The 17,498-nt window shown below is 32.4% G+C and overlaps 3 protein-coding genes across 4 annotated transcripts; 1 reads left to right on the top strand and 2 right to left on the bottom strand.

Annotated features, from left to right (window-relative positions):
- The first annotated feature begins 1,836 nt into the window (after positions 1-1,836).
- Positions 1,837-3,489, top strand: LOC127262667 (40S ribosomal protein S21-2-like). 2 transcript variants are annotated; one of them, XM_051291465.1, is made up of 4 exons: positions 1,837-1,968; positions 2,397-2,485; positions 2,634-2,766; positions 3,216-3,489. In XM_051291465.1, the coding sequence occupies exons 2-4, from the start codon at positions 2,436-2,438 to the stop codon at positions 3,279-3,281; spliced, it is 249 nt and encodes an 82-aa protein (XP_051147422.1). In that variant the 5' UTR covers positions 1,837-1,968; positions 2,397-2,435; the 3' UTR covers positions 3,282-3,489. The 2 variants fall into 2 exon arrangements, with proteins under 2 accessions (XP_051147422.1, XP_051147423.1); XM_051291466.1 differs by having other exon boundaries at positions 1,891-2,002.
- Positions 3,490-9,505: 6,016 nt separating this feature from the next.
- On the bottom strand, positions 9,506-10,931 carry LOC127262275 (heavy metal-associated isoprenylated plant protein 35-like). Its single transcript, XM_051290897.1, has 3 exons — positions 10,727-10,931; positions 10,547-10,631; positions 9,506-10,450 (listed from the first exon to the last, which is right to left on the bottom strand). Exons 1-3 carry the CDS (start codon positions 10,772-10,774, stop codon positions 9,603-9,605), a joined length of 981 nt encoding a protein of 326 aa, XP_051146854.1. The 5' UTR covers positions 10,775-10,931; the 3' UTR covers positions 9,506-9,602.
- Positions 10,932-11,056: 125 nt separating this feature from the next.
- On the bottom strand, positions 11,057-12,078 carry LOC127262276 (protein SRC2 homolog). Its single transcript, XM_051290898.1, has one exon. It carries the CDS (start codon positions 11,990-11,992, stop codon positions 11,234-11,236), a length of 759 nt encoding a protein of 252 aa, XP_051146855.1. The 5' UTR covers positions 11,993-12,078; the 3' UTR covers positions 11,057-11,233.
- Between the last annotated feature and the right edge of the window lie 5,420 nt (positions 12,079-17,498).

Raw genomic sequence — 17,498 nt, 5'->3', positions numbered from 1 at the left:
AATATTTATTTGTATTATTCAAAATTTTATTATTGAATAAAATTATGTTCATATTCAATATATTTTTATTAAAACAAATTCTTTTAACTCTTCAAAATACCTATGTTAAAATTATTTTTAATCAAATATATATTTTTATAATAAAATATTATTTTTGTTCATTAAGATGACTTCTTTTCATTTTTATTCCGTTTCATATAGATGATCAATTTCTATTTTTAGTAAATTTAATAATCTTAAATATATTTAATAAAAATAAATTAATTAAATTAAAGTTCAATCTTCTTATACATTGGATTTATTCAAAATCCTTTCATTTCAAAATCTCTCCTCAATAAATAAATATTTTTATTTATATTTAAAATTTTTATCGTTTACAAAATTAGTTCATATTAATTATAAATAAACAATATATATTTTTATTTAATTATATTACATAAAACTTTGTTCTTTATAAAATAATATTTATATTATATATTTTATTAAGATACAATATTTAAAATATTTAAATAAATATTTATTTATTTAATCACATTTACTACTAAATTTTATTTTAAAAATACTAATAACATCATTTGTATAAAAAAATAAAAAAATAATATCATAATTATTATAATTAACTTATTACATTACCTCAAATATTATATTCATAACCAAAGATGTCATGCACAACTTACAATCAAAGAGTATTTATTAGTTTACTTTAAGAGTGTGTTTGTTCGGGTATTGGATTTTAAATTCATTATTCATCCAATTTTTTTTCCAAAAAATCAAATTAAATATCTATTTTTTATTTTTTATATTAATTAATTTTATATTCAAAACATTACATCAATATCTATTTATATCACATCGTACAACTATTTAAATTCAAACTTTTTACTATTCAAATCTCAATTCAAAATCCAAACCCCCGAACAAACACACCTCACAAATCCAATTCCTAATAAAACCGCACTTTAAATATATAATTAGTAATAACAATAAGTTGGCTTAAGGGTGTGTTCTTTTGATAGATTTTGACAAAATTTCACTGTTCATTTAAATTTTTTTTTTCAAAAATATCAAATCAAACATTTATTTTTTTATTTTTTATATTATACTAAAAATCAATTTTACATTCAAAACATCATATCATCACCTATTTATATCACATCATACAACTATTCAAATTCAAAATTTTTATTATTCAAATCCCAACTCAAAATCCAAACCCTGGACAAACACAGCCTGACAATGCCCTTTTTCATATTCTATTGCTCCTAATATACATATACCAATATTGGACACGTTCAATTTCTTTTTTATTTTAAAAAAATAATGAAATGATTGCGGTGTGTTTCTTTAACTAATATTTTTTTTTAAAAAAAAAACAATACACTTTTTCATCTAATACTCCTTTCATCTTTTTAACAATCTATTTATTTTTTTTATTTTGGTCCGTCTCATAACAAAATATCCGTTTCTTTTTTTAGTAATTGTATTATCTAATTAACATTACAAATACTCTTGTAATTTACAATATATTATATAAATATCATTACCTTTATATCATAGGATTAATTTAGTTTTTTACTTTTATTTCTACTTTATTTGGATAAATAGATTGGAGATGGAGGGAGTATAATATTTCATTAAATATTATTTTTAATACTAAATTCAAATTTATTTTTTTCAAACTCAATAAAAACGAAACACACGTTACAAACAAGATACACAGTATAAATGTAAAATATCAAAATATAAATTAATTAAATGAAATACCACTGGATTGGGCTGGGCCTAAATAAATGTAAGTAATTGTTGGACCGATTCAGTTAACCCAAATTGTTGGACCGATTCAGTTAACCCAAATTAAAATTCATTAGGGTTTGGAGGAGGTCGAAACATAACATATCATTGATATCATAGCAAGCAGCGACGCCGCCCTACTCTGCAGCTCTAGCTTCCTCCGTCTTCCGAATTCTGGTGCGCCCCCTCTGCTCTTTTCTGCTGCTCTCGCGTACGTTGTTGTCGTTCTGTAACTCTGTAATTGCACGTATGGTTCATCTGCTTATGTGGTTTTTGTTTCGGGCTCGATGAGAGTTGTGCAGCTGGTTAAACTTTAACTGTTTAGAAACTCTCGATTTTTTAGGCTTTTTCTTGGTGTTCTGGTGTGGTAATGACTGGTTTTTTCGGGTGAAAGTTATTAGCAAATGTTAAAGTGCTGGTGGCTCTTAATATATATATATATGTTTTGATTCCAATTAATAAAAATTGATAAGCATCCATTGTTTGGTGCCATATTCAGGCTGTGGTTTGGGATTGTTTATATTTATATTTATTTTTTTTGGTTCAAATTCGTTTTGGTAGATTAAGAAATTTCTGGTGCAAATCGTTGTAATTTGTTGCATTAGGTTCTTCATATTTTGTGAGTTCTAAAAGATTCAGTCAAGATGCAGAACGAGGAGGGGCAAAACATGGATCTCTACATTCCCAGGAAGTGGTGTGTTTAATATATAAATATGTATATATATATAATTATATTATATATGTGTATCAATTTGTCATTTCCTCCCTTTTTTTATTTTACTAATGAGTGCATATGACCCTTGATTAGAACTGATTGTCCTGTAATTTTTCCCTTGATGCAGCTCCGCCACAAACAGGCTGATTACTTCCAAGGATCATGCATCTGTGCAGATCAATTTTGGGCATTTGGACGAGACTGGTCGTTACACTGGCCAATTCTCCACCTTTGCTCTTTGTGGTTTCATTCGTGCCCAGGTAAACAATGCGTACTGTCCTCTACTACCACTCTATTGCCTGTATTACTCACAATGCATAAACCAGAACTGGTAATTATTTTATTTGTGTGTGAGTTTATCAAATATACATATGCATCAGTTGTGTTTTTTTTTTTTGTCCAAACCCTGCATGCCAGGAGGTTCGTTTGTGCATTACCTTGTATTTATATCACATGTAGAAATAAGATTTATCTGCATCGCACTGTGGTAAATTTTTTGCTAGAAATAGTTGGAACGGAACGGAATACAAAATGACTATGTTGCAAAGTAGCCTTATAAAAAAATCTGCTTGAATGAGTTTAGAATTGTTTGAATGGTGTAAAAAATGCAGATTTAAATTAAAGGTTGTGACGACTTCTTAATAAATAGATGGCACTCCGTTGATGTATTATTTAGTATATCTTTATTCTTTCGCATTCAATGTTACAGGGGGATGCTGACAGTGCACTTGATAGGCTCTGGCAGAAGAAGAAAATTGAAGCCCGACAACAGTGACCAACCAGTCGGGTATAAGTTCTCATGGTTGGATGATCTGATCTGGATCCCCATTATGTTTTATTTAAGGATTTTGGAATGCAGCTTTTGTGCTGTGCTAACATTTCGAATTTGCACTTAAAGTTTTGGAGGCTCTTGATGGGTTGTGTTGAGGTGGCTTCCAAAATAAGTATATTTCTTATATGATATGCAATTGAAGTTTTGGTCATGCAGCAACATTTTTTCTATGTAATCTTTTCGAATTCAATCTGTTACGTGGGCATGGGGTGAAGAAAGTGCATCTTCCTTGCAATGGCCTGTATGGGAGATTGGTAACTTGACAATTAGAACATGTTATTAGTTTCAATCATATCTAGCAAAAAAATTGTTGTGTATGCCAAAACTTATACGATATTAGAAGCTGTTTTATGATAATTTCATCGAATTCTATGTCTTTCGTTTGATTTTATGAAACCTTCACTTAAAATGTTAATCCTCAAAACGATATTGGATTTGGTCTTGAGGTAACTTAGGGTAACAGTGAGCCGAGAACATTATTGAGTTCATACTGAGGGGATGTCAAAAGCTGCTACCTGGCAAGGAAAGAAGGTATGTCTTTGTTCAAACATTATTAGATTACTATTGTTGTTATATACTTGTATTGTAGTTTATACTTAGTTGCATGACTTCTATGTTAGTTAGATTTTTTTCGAAGGCTTGGCATCAAATCTATTAAATCCCAGATGCCTTTTACTTTGTCTGTTTCTGTTTGGATTTAGTTATCATTTGTTGTGTTCATTCCATTCGTTTTGTTAAGTGTTCTTGAACCCAACATTTGAATAAGCTGTAGGAATAAACACCATTGTTGCCTTCTAGCTAGATCATGGTTCAATTTGTTCCACAATTTTTTTGTAGTCTCAGTTTGCTAGTTTTATTTTATTTTGTTTTTTTCGAAAAACTGATTTCAAATTGAATTTGGAATGAGAGATTCTTCATGATCAGACCTTCTTGATTGCATCACACGGTATGTGAAAGTGTATTTATTTGCATTATTGTAAAGAACAGAATTAAATAAAAGTTAAGAAATCTATCTGTTTTCCAAAAGAAGCATACATGAAAAGAGAACAGTAACATATTTGTTGTGGGAGCAATTTTGATAGATACAGCAACAAAACTTGGTGCTGGATTTCATCAAATTTTATTTTCCATGTCATGTCTTTTTCATAGTCATACTTCCACATCTATTCATGACATCTATGCTTCTTTACTTCTCTCTTTAACATATTTGTTGTTAAATGTAAGTTGTTAGATGTGTGCTTATTTAAGACAATTAGTAGGATAAAGTAGTAAAAATAGGTTGAAAAAACTTGGGTAAACAAATAGGTGATGTTTTAATTGATATATATTTCAGATTATTTGACAGCCTAGAGTTAATTTGGAATCCTTGTAAATGATTTTATATCAAAGGGTGGGTGGTGTTTGATGAAAAACTGAAAAGAGGAAACAGACTAGTGCAGTGCAGTGGGGTTTATAATAAGTTAAGTTAGGTTAGGTGTCAAAGCACTATTCTCTCACTACCCTACCCCACCCCACCCCCCCTACCTTACCCTACCCCACCCACTGCTTTCCTTTATGTAGAGGATTTGCTGTACTTATACAATCATGCTCCACTTTACACTTCACACAATAGCAATAAAATTTAGTAGTATTATTGCTTGTAGGCAATTTGGAACGAGTGTAATGTATGAATGAGAAAGTGTGTAGTTGTAAAGTAAAGTAAAGACTATAACATAACTAAACTGACCACAAAATAAATAAATAGGGTTTTAGTCAGAGACTGAGACGTGTTGCTTCTTTCATTGCCCCTCCTCTCTTTCATAAAGAAGCTTTCTTCTTGCTTCTCTCTCTCCCTCTACTCATTGCTCATTACTTTGGTTTTTTAATATATAAATTGATAAAAAAAAAAAAAAAGAAAAAAAAAAGAAAAGCATAAATCGTTCAACACAAATGAAAGATAGATCTTCTTCCTCAAGGGATGGTATCTTCGTCTCCAAAATTATACATTTTCTCCGTAGTTGTCATTTTTTATTTTCGTTCATCTCAAAATAAAGTTATCATTTCTTAATTTAGTAAATTTACACTATTACACAAATGTCATTTTTATATTATATAATATTAATAGGGGTATTTTTACCTTTTTCACTATAATTTATTATAATATTAATATTAAAAAATTTACATGCAAAAAATAAACGGCAAGATAATTCTGTGATATGAAATTGTACAAAATTCTCTCTATACTTCTAAAAGTGCCTCACATTTTTTCGAAAAGGTATTTGAATGTTAAAATTTCAATTTTTAGATTCTTAAAATTACAAATATATTTATTTTTTTTATATTATCCTTAAAAAATAATAAATATATTAAAAATAGTTATTTTTGTTAAAGTTTATTTTTACTATTTTTTAAAGTAAATATAAAAAAATAAATATATTTGTAATTTGAGGTTTAGAAATTGAAATTTTAAAATTGACGTACTGTTAAATAAGAAGGTTGACGCAGAATTTATAAAATCACAGGAGAATTTCACGCAATTTTAGAAGCACCGTGCCCCCCCCCCCCCAACATAAGCCATGAAATAAGGCCATAAAATAAACAAATTATTCAAGAGTTTAGTTCCTTTGAATTTGTTAAAGAAATTCTTTCGTTATCCTAAATAAGTCAAATACGAGCACATATTTATATTTTAACATATTATGTTCTCGTACGAATTCAACTTTGTTTGTAAACATACGATAATATTAAATTAATATTTTGATGTTTAATGGAATATATGTTTTATGATTGTACTTAACTATATTTTTTTGTATAAATTTAAATTATAAATAAAAGAATTTCTTAACCACTCAAGTCAGCTAAATATGAACAAAAAAATAATTTAATGTATACTTCATACTTCTCTTTCTGTCTGTTAGTTAAATATATATATTTTTATTTATTTGTATTATATAAAATGATAGCTATATTTTATATGTTTTATTAAAATATAATGTTAGAACTATTTAAAATGACAACAATATCATTCATATAAAAAATAATATTACTATCTAAAATACTGTATATCTAACCAAATGAATTATCTGACGAAGAGACAAGTATCTTTTAACAAATGAACCGTTTGAATCTTTAACAAGTTAAGTTTAAATATAAAAAGACTTGATTAAGTTCAGTGAAACTTGAGCCAAGACAACTGAGTGTGCTTCTTTTTGTTATTTGATATTTTGATATAATATTTTATAAGATTAAAAATTGTATAGAAAAAAACACACTTAATATGTGTACCTTCAGATTTTGTTTGTGTATTTAGTTATTTTTTATAGTATTTATTTGTAAATTTTTTAAAACTCCATAATATCCATAGAAATAATTGATTTGATTGAAAAAAATATATTTATTTCGTCCCAATTTATTTATTTATTTTACTAGTTTTTTATGTTTTGTATTAAAATAGGAAATAATAATATGTAAGAAGTTTTGAAATATTGCTTAATTTATATAAAATTTAAAATAATATTTTGATATTAATAAGTGTTTATTTTACTTAGAAGGGAAAGAGTATATGTGAATTTGTACATGGAACTTGCTATTGTATATTTGGCACAAATCCAAGGTGTGTTCGTTTGATATATATATATATATATATATTTACAATTTAATTTTGTATTTTGATATTTTGAAGTAAAATAAGTGTTAAATATTGGATGTCATTTTATAAAAAAAAATAATAATAAGACATAGTAAAAAGAATTACTAAAAAAATGGTAATTAAAAAAAATGATAATTTAAGTTTAATATTGTATATACTCACGGTTTATTTATATCAAATTTTACTATTAATAATTTTTTATCATTTTTTTTCAAAAATATTAAATTAAATAAATTTCTTTAATCATTTATAGTAAACTATATGCAAAGTGGTGGAATTCAAGGTTATTCACTATAATCAGCAGCATACTGATTTATTATGAGTCGTTAGATTGCAAAAATTAATCTAATAGTTTGTATTATTTGAGATGTATAAATGTTATTTTAATTTTCCTTAATTTATATAACTGCTTCTCTTCATTCTCGTGTATATTAACATTCAACTAAAAAACAGAGTAACATCTTTCAATTAATTGATGAAATCGATAGAAATGAACTAAGTTTATTTATCATTATTCCAACCTCAATTAATTTTTCAAGAAGCAACAGAGATATCGAAGAAATTCGAATTTCAGATATTTCATCTCATTCACTCAAAAAAACTTATTAGTTTCATAATTTTTCAAGATTCAGAGAGAACTAAATTATTAGAATCTCGTTTGCATATGTTAAAATTTTAGATAGTATGTATTAACAATCGTTTTTTTACCAAAATATATAAATTACTGTTAATTAAAATAAATTAGCATCCAGTTCCGTTGAATTTTGCATTTACGTGCTCATGAAAAGTATTTCATATTATATTATATAAACCGATACAAAGCAAAACATTTTTTAAACTATGTGACAACATTTTAATATTCTATAGACAATATAATGTTTGTTGTTTTTCAAAATCATTATAATATATTATTCAGTATGATATCAATTGTTAACACGTTCTTGTCCCCTACTCTTCCGATCACCACCTCCACCATTCTTTACCATTACCGCCGCCTTCCGCTTAATCCTCTCATACTACTAGAACGACAAACTGTCATCCACCATCGCGCTCAATACCAACGTTCTACCATCCATCAAAAGTGACTTTCCACCCATCAACTAAGCATATATACTCTCCCGGAGAATGGAGAACACCACCAGGACAGTGGCGGCAAAGGCGATAGCGATGATGGTGGAGACAACATCGGCATAAACAACAAAATGAAGGGCTGCAAATAATTATTCTAGGAGAAATTCTAATTGGATAAAATAAATTTGACAAAATGACAATTTCACTTCTATTTAATTTACACCATCAATTTTATATCAAATCTAATTAACAACTGATATTATATCAGCACCATACTGATGGATGTGCCCATAAGTAGGCGATCTACGATCATATCTAAAATTTATGTTCAAAATATTATATTAATGATTTTGTTGCTTTAAATTTTTTTAAAATTTTTTTTTTAGGACTATAGATTTTTTTAAAAATAATATTACATTAAATATTATTTAACTAAAGAAATATAGGATTTGTTTATTTATTTATTTTTTGATTTAGGTATATATATATATATTTTTATGTGAAATATAAAACATTGTACAAGTTATATAGAAATAATAATTTTATGTTAAAGATTAATTTTTGTAAAATTGATAAAATATATTCTCCCTCTGTCCCAATACAATAGTCATGTTTACAATTTTTGTCCGTCCAAAAATAATAGTTTCATTTCCATAAATAACCATATCACTATAAAACTACCCTTACTTTTTTATCATTATTACACAATTGTCACTACTTTTTACACTAATAAACTCACAAGGGCAAAAAAGTTTTTTATCCGTACTTTTTATTACTACCAATATAATATCAATATTCCTTAAATTTCGTGCCAAACACAGTCCAAATTATAATTTTAGAACGGCGGGAGTAATATATTATGGATACTGAAAATCATATCAGCAAAAAGATAACCAAAAGAACAAATCCATAAATTTTCAAATTCAATCCAAACTAAAAATTAGTACAGCCAAACAACAGAACAAACATAGCCAAACTAATTCAAGGTTGTATTATAATTAGACTAAACCGGACAGCCAAAAATGAGAATAATTACACATGAGGAAGTATATATATTTTTAAAAATATTTAAACAAACTATCAATACTATTTTACACAATATATGGATCAAACTATCAATACTTTTTTAAAGAATAAACTTCTTATTTTATCTAATTAATATGTTAAAGTCAAATATTTTATTTTATTTTTAATAAAAATCATTATAAATTATATATCAACTTCCATGTAATTTTTTATTATTTAATTTTAATGTTAAGAATAAAATAAATATAAAACTAATATATCAAAATCAAAATTTTTCTTTTCCTTTTGAAGTAAAAATATTATTAAGTAAATATTACTAAAATACATCCATTTTTTAAGGTTTATATTATTTTTTCTTTTAATATTAAAGATAAAATAAATATTATATATACTATTTTATTATATTATTTTATTTTATTTAAAAACCTAATCTACTAATAACTGGACTAAACATTACTATCTAGAATACCGTATGAGTGACCTCAACTAGTCCGGAAGTATATACTTTGTGACAATTTTAATAAATTAATTAATTATGGTCACATTACAATGCAGCCATTGGGATTCTCATCACTGAATATTTCAAAGGAATCCAACGGCTGCCGTGGATTGTTGGACTCCAGATCCAACGGCGGCAGATGAGTTTCGGGGCGGGCGTCGGCGTGCATGTACCCGTAAGACGCATAATACGGCGGTGCGTAATACGACGTCGTAGGGGTAGGGTTCGCCGTGTTGTAGCTCACGGCGTAGACCGGAGGTGGGGTATAGTAGGGGTATAGGGGTTGATGACGTGCCAGGATTTCATTGGCTGGTGCAGGCGGTGGTTGCGCTGGACCGGGGACCTGATTCTCTGCTCCACTCGCGGCGGAGCGGTTACCACTTTGCCCTTTCTTCTTCTTCTTCTTCTTACCTGACGCGCCGCCGCCATTGCTGCTTTCCTGCTCCGTCGCCTCTGCCTTCTTTTCCTTCTTCTCCGCCGCGTTAGGTGTCTCTCCGCCGTCGATTTCCTTGCCGTCGTGTTTCGTTTCTTCGACTTCGGTTGAAGAGCTCACTTTCGTCGTCGGAGCATCGGTAGCGGTTGGTTTAGCAGTATTCGTGCCGTCGCCGCTTTCGCCGGAATCTGATTTGGCAGGCGATTGGACACCTTTCGCCGATGGAGTCGGCTCCGTCGGGTTGGAATCCGGCGGAGATGGATGATCGGAAAGGATCTTTTTCTTCTCCGCCTTTTTTCCGGTAATACTTTTGTCGGCTTTTCCGTTCTCCGGCTGTGGCCATAACTGAGCGTGCTTGCCGGATTTAGCCAATTTCTTAATCAAAGTATCGGCGTCGACGGCGCCGGCGACCGTAACCTTTTGCTGCCGCGTATCGACGTCGACATCTTCTACGCCTATCAATTGAACAGAACAGTGAGTAAATTCAGTGAACCGTAGAACACAATAAATCAGGCCTCTCTCTCTCTCTCTATATATATATATGTATAGACCTGGAAGTTGGTTTAGGATTTTCTTGACTTTCTTCTTGCAGCCCTCGCAGTGGATGGATGCCTTGAGGACGACGACACAGAGATTCTAGAAGAATCAATCAATTTCATCGAAAAGGTCAGTACATATTTCGTTTCTAGAGATGCTTTCTTTAATTTGCAAGTGATTTATTATTTACTTGCCTTGCGTTGGATGGGTTGGGTGTTATCTTCAGCCGCCGTTTCCGCCATGGATGCGTGTTACTTGTAGTGCAGTAGAGAGAGAGAGAAGGGGGTTTGGGTGACTGGGGGGAGAGAGAGAGAATGAAATGCAGAGAAGAACGATGGGAGGGAGGAATTTAAAAAAGGGAAAGGCGAAATTAGTGGAGATGGCAAAAATCACTTTTAGGGTTTACTTAATTCTCATCCCTATCTGTCTTAGTTCCATTATTATTATTATATGTTGTTAAACCCAAGGTTGAAGAAAGCACTGAGCCATAAAGCAAAAGAAAAGAAAAGAAAATACACAGAGAGTGGGCTCAAAATGAGTCAGATTGTGTAGACCAGGATGTATTTATTCATACCCATCCCCTTCAAAACCGATCTTTTTACATGCAAACTAAAAAAAAACAAAAGAATAATAACCATATACTGTTACTACATACATAACACACACACAGTATTAAAATTTCAAAATCTCCCAACCAAGACCTAAAAATCAAAGTCGCCCATGTCGTCCATGGCGTCGCCGTACCCATCGGCGTACGCCGCCGCGTCCCCAATATCCGACGCCATTTCTCCGACCAGCAGCCCGCCGAGCAGCCCGGCGCCCAATCCCAACCCCAGCCCGCCGCCCATCCCGCTCTTCTTCGGCTTCTGCGGCTTGTAATTGTACCCCGCCGCCGCCGGCTGGTACCCGTGGGGATGGTATCCGTACTGATAACCGCTCGTCTGTGGATACGCCGCCGCCGGAGGATACCCCGCCGGCGCCGGCGCCGGATATGCCGTCACTGGCTCATCCCCGCCGTGCTTCGCCGTCGCCGGCGCCTGATGAGTGAATTTCTCCCCGAAACGGTAGGAGAACTTGAGGGAGCCCTTGGGCTTTCCGGAGGCGGTGACGACGGGGTAGACGACGGTCCGGTCGGCGTCGGCGGTGGCGGAGCGGAAAAGGTCGTCGATGGGGACGGTGACGGTGCCGATGAGCTTGTCGCTTTTGAGAGTGCTCTCGGCCATGAGGCGGAAGAGGAGGGAGAGGCCGGGGCGGGTCAGGTAGGGCTCGTCGACGACGAAGTCGACGGGGAAGTTCCATTTAGGGTTTGTGCCGGAGTTCTTGTCGACGGGCGTGACCTTCCGCGACTGCGGGTAGCCGGCGAGGGACACGTCGGCGTAGACGTCCATCTTGGACAGCAGCTTCACGTCCTTTATGCCCTCCGCCGACACCACCGTCACGTTCAACCGGCGATACTCCATTGTAATTGTTGTAATGATCTCGAATGAGAAATTGAAGAAGAAAGGCGATCAATCGAAAATCTGAAATTGAGGGAGGGGAGGCATTGTGGGGGGCGGATTTATAGGGAGGGAGATAGTCAATGGAGAAGGCACTAGGAAAGCGGGATGGATGGGATCAAGATAAGATTAGATTCGGGGGGTGGGGGGCAGCCCGGCCGACGATCGATCAAAGTGCGGCGGGCATTGCATTCCAAGTGGTATCTGCCCGCCTGCCCGGCATCGAATCATCTGGACTGTACGCGTAAATTAAATTAAATTAAATTACAATACATTGACTTTCTTCGTGGTTCGATGGAATGGTTAGTTATATGTTGTCCTAATCCTGTGGAACCTTCCACACATATTTGACCGTATTTAATTAAAAATGGTGTCCGTATCGGATCCGTGTGAGGTGCGCGTGCAAACTGGCCATTCATGTCATCGCCTCACGTCAATATATATATATATATATAAGTAAATTACTTAAGAGAATCTCATATACTCCTGTTCAAGGCACCCGGCCCGGCCCATTTAAGCCCAGACTTAAGTCTAAGACGAACCCATCTGAGTTGGACTGAAGAGAAATATATTGGTTCCAAACACTTCACTTCAATCCTCAAACAAACAATAAGAGTAAAAATGATTTTTTAGTCCAATTTAATATCATATTTATTATTATTTTTATTTTATCAATTTTGGTCTAAAAATGATAATTATAATTTTAAATAGGATAAAATTTTGCTCAAACAATCAATAGCACCAGAATATTCACGATTCACGAGTGCAATCTGAATGTTATAAGTAAAATATCAAATCACTTAGACACACTGCTAGCAGATAAGCACAACACAGCACACAAAGACATTTATTTTTTAAATTATTAATTAAAATTATTACTAAAAAAAATTACAATTGCTATAAATATTAAGTATTATAAGAATGACAAAGTAAAAATATTAATTATTTTAATCATTAATCATTCTTATGTATTTAATGTATATAGTATGTAAGAATATTTAATATATTTATATATATATATAGCATATGTGGGTGCATATAATATGTATATATATATATATAAATATTAGAGCAATTCATCCGAATACAGAGAGATACCGGTAAACCGACGGATAGACTTTATAGATTTTGATTTCAATGTGTAATTTCAAAGTAAATCAATATAGCTATTTAGAAGATCGGTAAATTATATAACACCCTTTGTATTTTAATAAAAATGCACAAAACATCGTGTTTTTTATTTATTGCGTAAAACTCCTTTATTTTAATGTAAAGTTCGCATTAAACATAATTTTTGTCCAAAATTGATATTCGGTTCTAAACAAAGACCTAAATTACACAAATTTTATATAAATAAAAAATATAAAATATGTTAAATAAGTTTTTTGAATAAAATAAATAAATAAATAAATAAATAATTCTTCATTTTATACTTTTTAAAGACAAATTGTTATCTGATTTTTACAAAAATTGTAAAAATAAATGGGTAAACTATTTTTTTGTCCAGTAACTGAACCCCTTTACCATTTTAGTCCCGTAAGTGGAGCATGTCGTAAATTAGTCTCATAAGTGAAAAATTTTCGCTGTTTTAGTCCTCCGGCGCCGGAGATGTCCGCGTGGTTTGCCGGAGGTGACGTGTCCGCCAGGTGTCGCTGACCTGGCGGACACGTGAATTTTTTAATTTTTTTTAATTTTTTTAATTTTTTTTAAAACTTATTTTTAATTTATTTAAAATTTTATTTGTATATATATTTTTTTATTTGGTCCAATTAAAAAAAATTAAAAAAATTTAAAAAAATGAAAAAAAAAATAAATCTATGTGTCTACTAGGTGTCGCTGACCTGGCGGGACACCTGGCGGACACATCACCTCCGGCGAGCCACACGGGCGTCTCCGGCGCCGAAGAACTAAAACAGCGAAAATTTTTCACTTATGGGACTAGTTTGCAATAGGCTCCACTTACATGACTAAAATGATAAAGGGGTTCAGTTACGGAACTAAAAAAACAGTTTACCCAAAATAAATTATTGATCAATTATTTATTTATTAAAAAAAATTATTTAAGATATTTTTTATTTTTTATTTTTGTAAAACGTGCATAATTTAGGTCTTTATTTAGAACCGAACATCAGTTTTGAACAATAGAGGTATTTCGTGCAAATTTTATATTAATAGAAGGGGATTTCACGCAATAAATAAAACACATGGTATTTTATGCATTTTTACTAAAACATAAAATAATGTTATATAATTTACTCTTTATAGGATGGGTAATGATGGATGTGTGGTCAATATTGTACCACAATATTTATACATATTAGCTACGTAGCAACTATATAATTAATATCAAAAAACATCCACGTAGTTCATTCATAGGAATTATGTATCACAACACTCTCCCTTAGATACTTTTATACAAAAAAATGTATATTGCTAAAACCTTATTGAGAAAAAACTTTGTAGGAAAAAAAATCCCAGTGAAGAAAAAGAGAACACTATTTTTGTATTGATTCGCTCCTCCTGATTTGGACTTTACTTGAGATCTTTAAGTTGACGCAATCCAATTTTTTTTCTCAATTTGTTGAATGTTGTTGTCGGTAGATCCTTGGTTAATAAATCTGCAAAATTATCAGATGATCGGATTTGTTGTATATTGATTTCACTATTCTTTTGTAGGTCATAAGTAAAGGAAAATTATGCGTAAAATATATTTTGTTATATCTTCTTTGATATATTCCATTTAACTGAGCAATGCAAGTTGCATTGTCTTCATATAAAACATTGTCTCCCCGAATTTGACAAATACCAACTAACAACCCTAACTGCATGAGCAATGTCCGGTCTCGTGCACACCATCGTATATATGAGGCTACCAACTGCAGATGCATAAGGGACTTTAGTCATATCTTTCTTTTCTTTGTCTGTTCTCAGAGACTGATCTTTGGTAAGCTTGGCTTCCCAAAGGTGTGTTTCTCGGCTTAGTCTTCTCACTATTTATGTTGAACTCCTCTAATACTTTTCCAATATACTTTTCCTGAGATAGTGTCAGAGTGTCATCCTTGTTTTTTATTATACTCATCCCAAGTATCTATTTGGCTGGACTTAAGTCTTTCATCTCGAATGCCTCATACATCTGTTGCTTTAACTTATTGATTTCTCTAATATCTGCACCGACTATCAATATATCATCCACGTAGGGAAGTAGAATGATGTAGGAACCTTTAAACTTCTTCACGTAGCAACAATGGTCCATTTCACATCTCTTGTACCCCGTTCTCATCATGAAGTTGTCGAACTTCATGTTCCATTGCTTGGGGGCTTGTTTTAGACCATATAAGCTCTTCTTCAGCTTGCAGACCCAATTCTCTTTACCAGCAACTTGAAACCCCTCAGGTTGTATCATATAGATATTCTTATCGTGATCTCCATGTAGAAATATTGTCTTAACATTTAGCTGCTCTAGATGTAAGCCTTCTGTAGCTACAATACTCAAAACCAATCTGATAGTGATGGAGAGAAGATTTCAGTGTATTCTACTCTTTTTTTTTTTTTTTTTTTTTTTTTTTTTTTTTTTCTGTTGAAATCCTTTAACCACTAAGCGGGCTTTATACCTTTTCAACCCATCTGGTTCATCATTGATTTTGAATACCCATTATTTTGAAACGCCTCATTGTCATAATGAAGTTTATTCAAAATCCATGTCATGTTTTTGTGCAAGGAACTCATCTCTTCTTTCATGGACTGCTCCCACTAAATCGAATCATTATGCTTGACTGCTTCATGATAACTTTCTGGTTCACTATTTTCAGTCAAGAAGAGATAGTTTACGCTAGGATCATATCTCGCTGGAGGTTTGGTGACTCTAGTGGATCTCCTGACCCATTGTGACTCGGCTGGCTGCGGCTGCACATGTGAAGGGAGAGGTCCTTCATCCTTCGAACTTTCATTGTCAACAAAGTCCCCTTGATTTCCTTCAAACTCATCCGTATTGGATTCATTCTTCTGACTCTAAATTGTCTTGAGGACCCATTGACCCTCTGGTTCTGATAACATCATTGTTAAACTCAACTTGTTCTTTCGCAACCTTCGGACTTTGTGTGCTTTTGTCTATAAAAAGTTCAGCTTTATTGGATTTGACATGCTTGCTTTTGAAAACCTTTTTACTTTCAAAGTCCCATAGCCGATAGTCCATCTTGTCTCCTCCGTATCCAATGAAGTGTATTTTCTGGCTTTGGCATCTAACTTGTCACCATCTCTTATCAGATCATAAGTACTGCATCCGAACACTTCAAGTGTTCATACTTTACTACTTCTCCTTTCTACTTTTCCTCGGGTTTCTTGAAACTCAATGGCACTGATGTTCCTCACTTGATAAGATACACAACAATGTTAACTGCATTGGCCCAGAACGTCTTTGGAAGTCCAGTATTCAGTCTCATGCTTCTGGCCCTCTCATTCAGTGTTCTGTTCATCTTTTTTGCCACTCCGTTATGCTGAGGAGTACCCGAGACAATCTTGATCATCCAGATCCCATATTCAACACAATACTCGGTGAACTCTGTGTTAATGTATTCACCTCTATTATCCGATTTCAAGCACTTTACCTTCAAGTTAGTTTCTAATTCAATAATAGTCTTCCATTTCTTAAAAGTATTAAAAACTTCAAACTTATTTTTAAGAAAATAGACCTATACTTTCCGCGTTGAATCATCGATGAATGTTACATAGTAGTTTGATCCACCAAAGTTAAAGACTATTGTTGGTCCATAGACATTAGAGTGAACCAATTCCAACTTCTGAGTTTTCAATGTCTACCCCGTTTTTGCAAAAGAGACTTTCTTCTTCTTGCCAAGCACACAGGTCTCACAAAACTTGGAATCCACCATCTTTATATATGAAAACTTCTCTCTTGCGACAAACATCTTCACTCCTTTTATGCTATTGTGGCCAAGTCGTTGGTGCCACAAAACAGACGGACTTTGCTTGCTAGTTACTACATTCGTTTAATTTTCAGAGACATTGGTCATGTATAGTGACGAGGATGTTTATAATTTTCTAGTATTAGGGAGTGATTTCCTCGCACTCAGAGTCTCAAATCGGGTCTTTGGAGTAATTTCATCGGTTCATGGCTTCCAATTCTTTGCAGCGGGATTTAGCCTATTGTTTATGTTTTACCTATGGATTGATTTTAGGTCCGAGACTTATTCTTGTGGTTGTTTATCATCCATACTAATTCACATTCTCTGCACTATATTTTCTTCTTCATTCTCTTTTCTTTTATACATATTAATAATCCATTTGTTCTATTGAACTTTGTGGGTAAGAAAATCATATTGGTTATAATTATACACGGTTAGGCCGTGCCATATAGAGTACCTCTATTCTTGCCTCTGGCAATTACGAGATTGCCTTTGACGACTCTCCGTTGCCCTCCTCCAAACGTGACGTTATATCCCTTATCATCCAGCTG

This window comes from Andrographis paniculata, unplaced genomic scaffold (genome assembly GCF_009805555.1).
Source record: "Andrographis paniculata isolate CXL003 unplaced genomic scaffold, ASM980555v1 Contig65END, whole genome shotgun sequence".
NCBI lineage: Eukaryota > Viridiplantae > Streptophyta > Magnoliopsida > Lamiales > Acanthaceae > Andrographis > Andrographis paniculata.
This window is presented reverse-complemented; position numbering and strand designations above follow the sequence as displayed.

What these genes read in the sequence shown, in the direction of transcription:
- LOC127262667 (XM_051291465.1), top strand. Translation starts at nt 2,436, where the DNA reads ATGCAGAACGAGGAGGGGCAAAACATGGATCTCTACATTCCCAGGAAG. An exon ending in CTCTACATTCCCAGGAAGTG is followed by an intron (nt 2,486 to 2,633) that starts GTGTGTTTAATA and finishes CCCTTGATGCAG; the next exon opens with CTCCGCCACAAACAGGCTGA. An exon ending in GTGGTTTCATTCGTGCCCAG is followed by an intron (nt 2,767 to 3,215) that starts GTAAACAATGCG and finishes TCAATGTTACAG; the next exon opens with GGGGATGCTGACAGTGCACT.
- LOC127262276 (XM_051290898.1), bottom strand. Translation starts at nt 11,992, where the DNA reads ATGGAGTATCGCCGGTTGAACGTGACGGTGGTGTCGGCGGAGGGCATA.
- LOC127262275 (XM_051290897.1), bottom strand. Translation starts at nt 10,774, where the DNA reads ATGGCGGAAACGGCGGCTGAAGATAACACCCAACCCATCCAACGCAAG. An exon ending in CCCAACCCATCCAACGCAAG is followed by an intron (nt 10,632 to 10,726) that starts GCAAGTAAATAA and finishes TGATTCTTCTAG; the next exon opens with AATCTCTGTGTCGTCGTCCT. An exon ending in AATCCTAAACCAACTTCCAG is followed by an intron (nt 10,451 to 10,546) that starts GTCTATACATAT and finishes TTCAATTGATAG; the next exon opens with GCGTAGAAGATGTCGACGTC.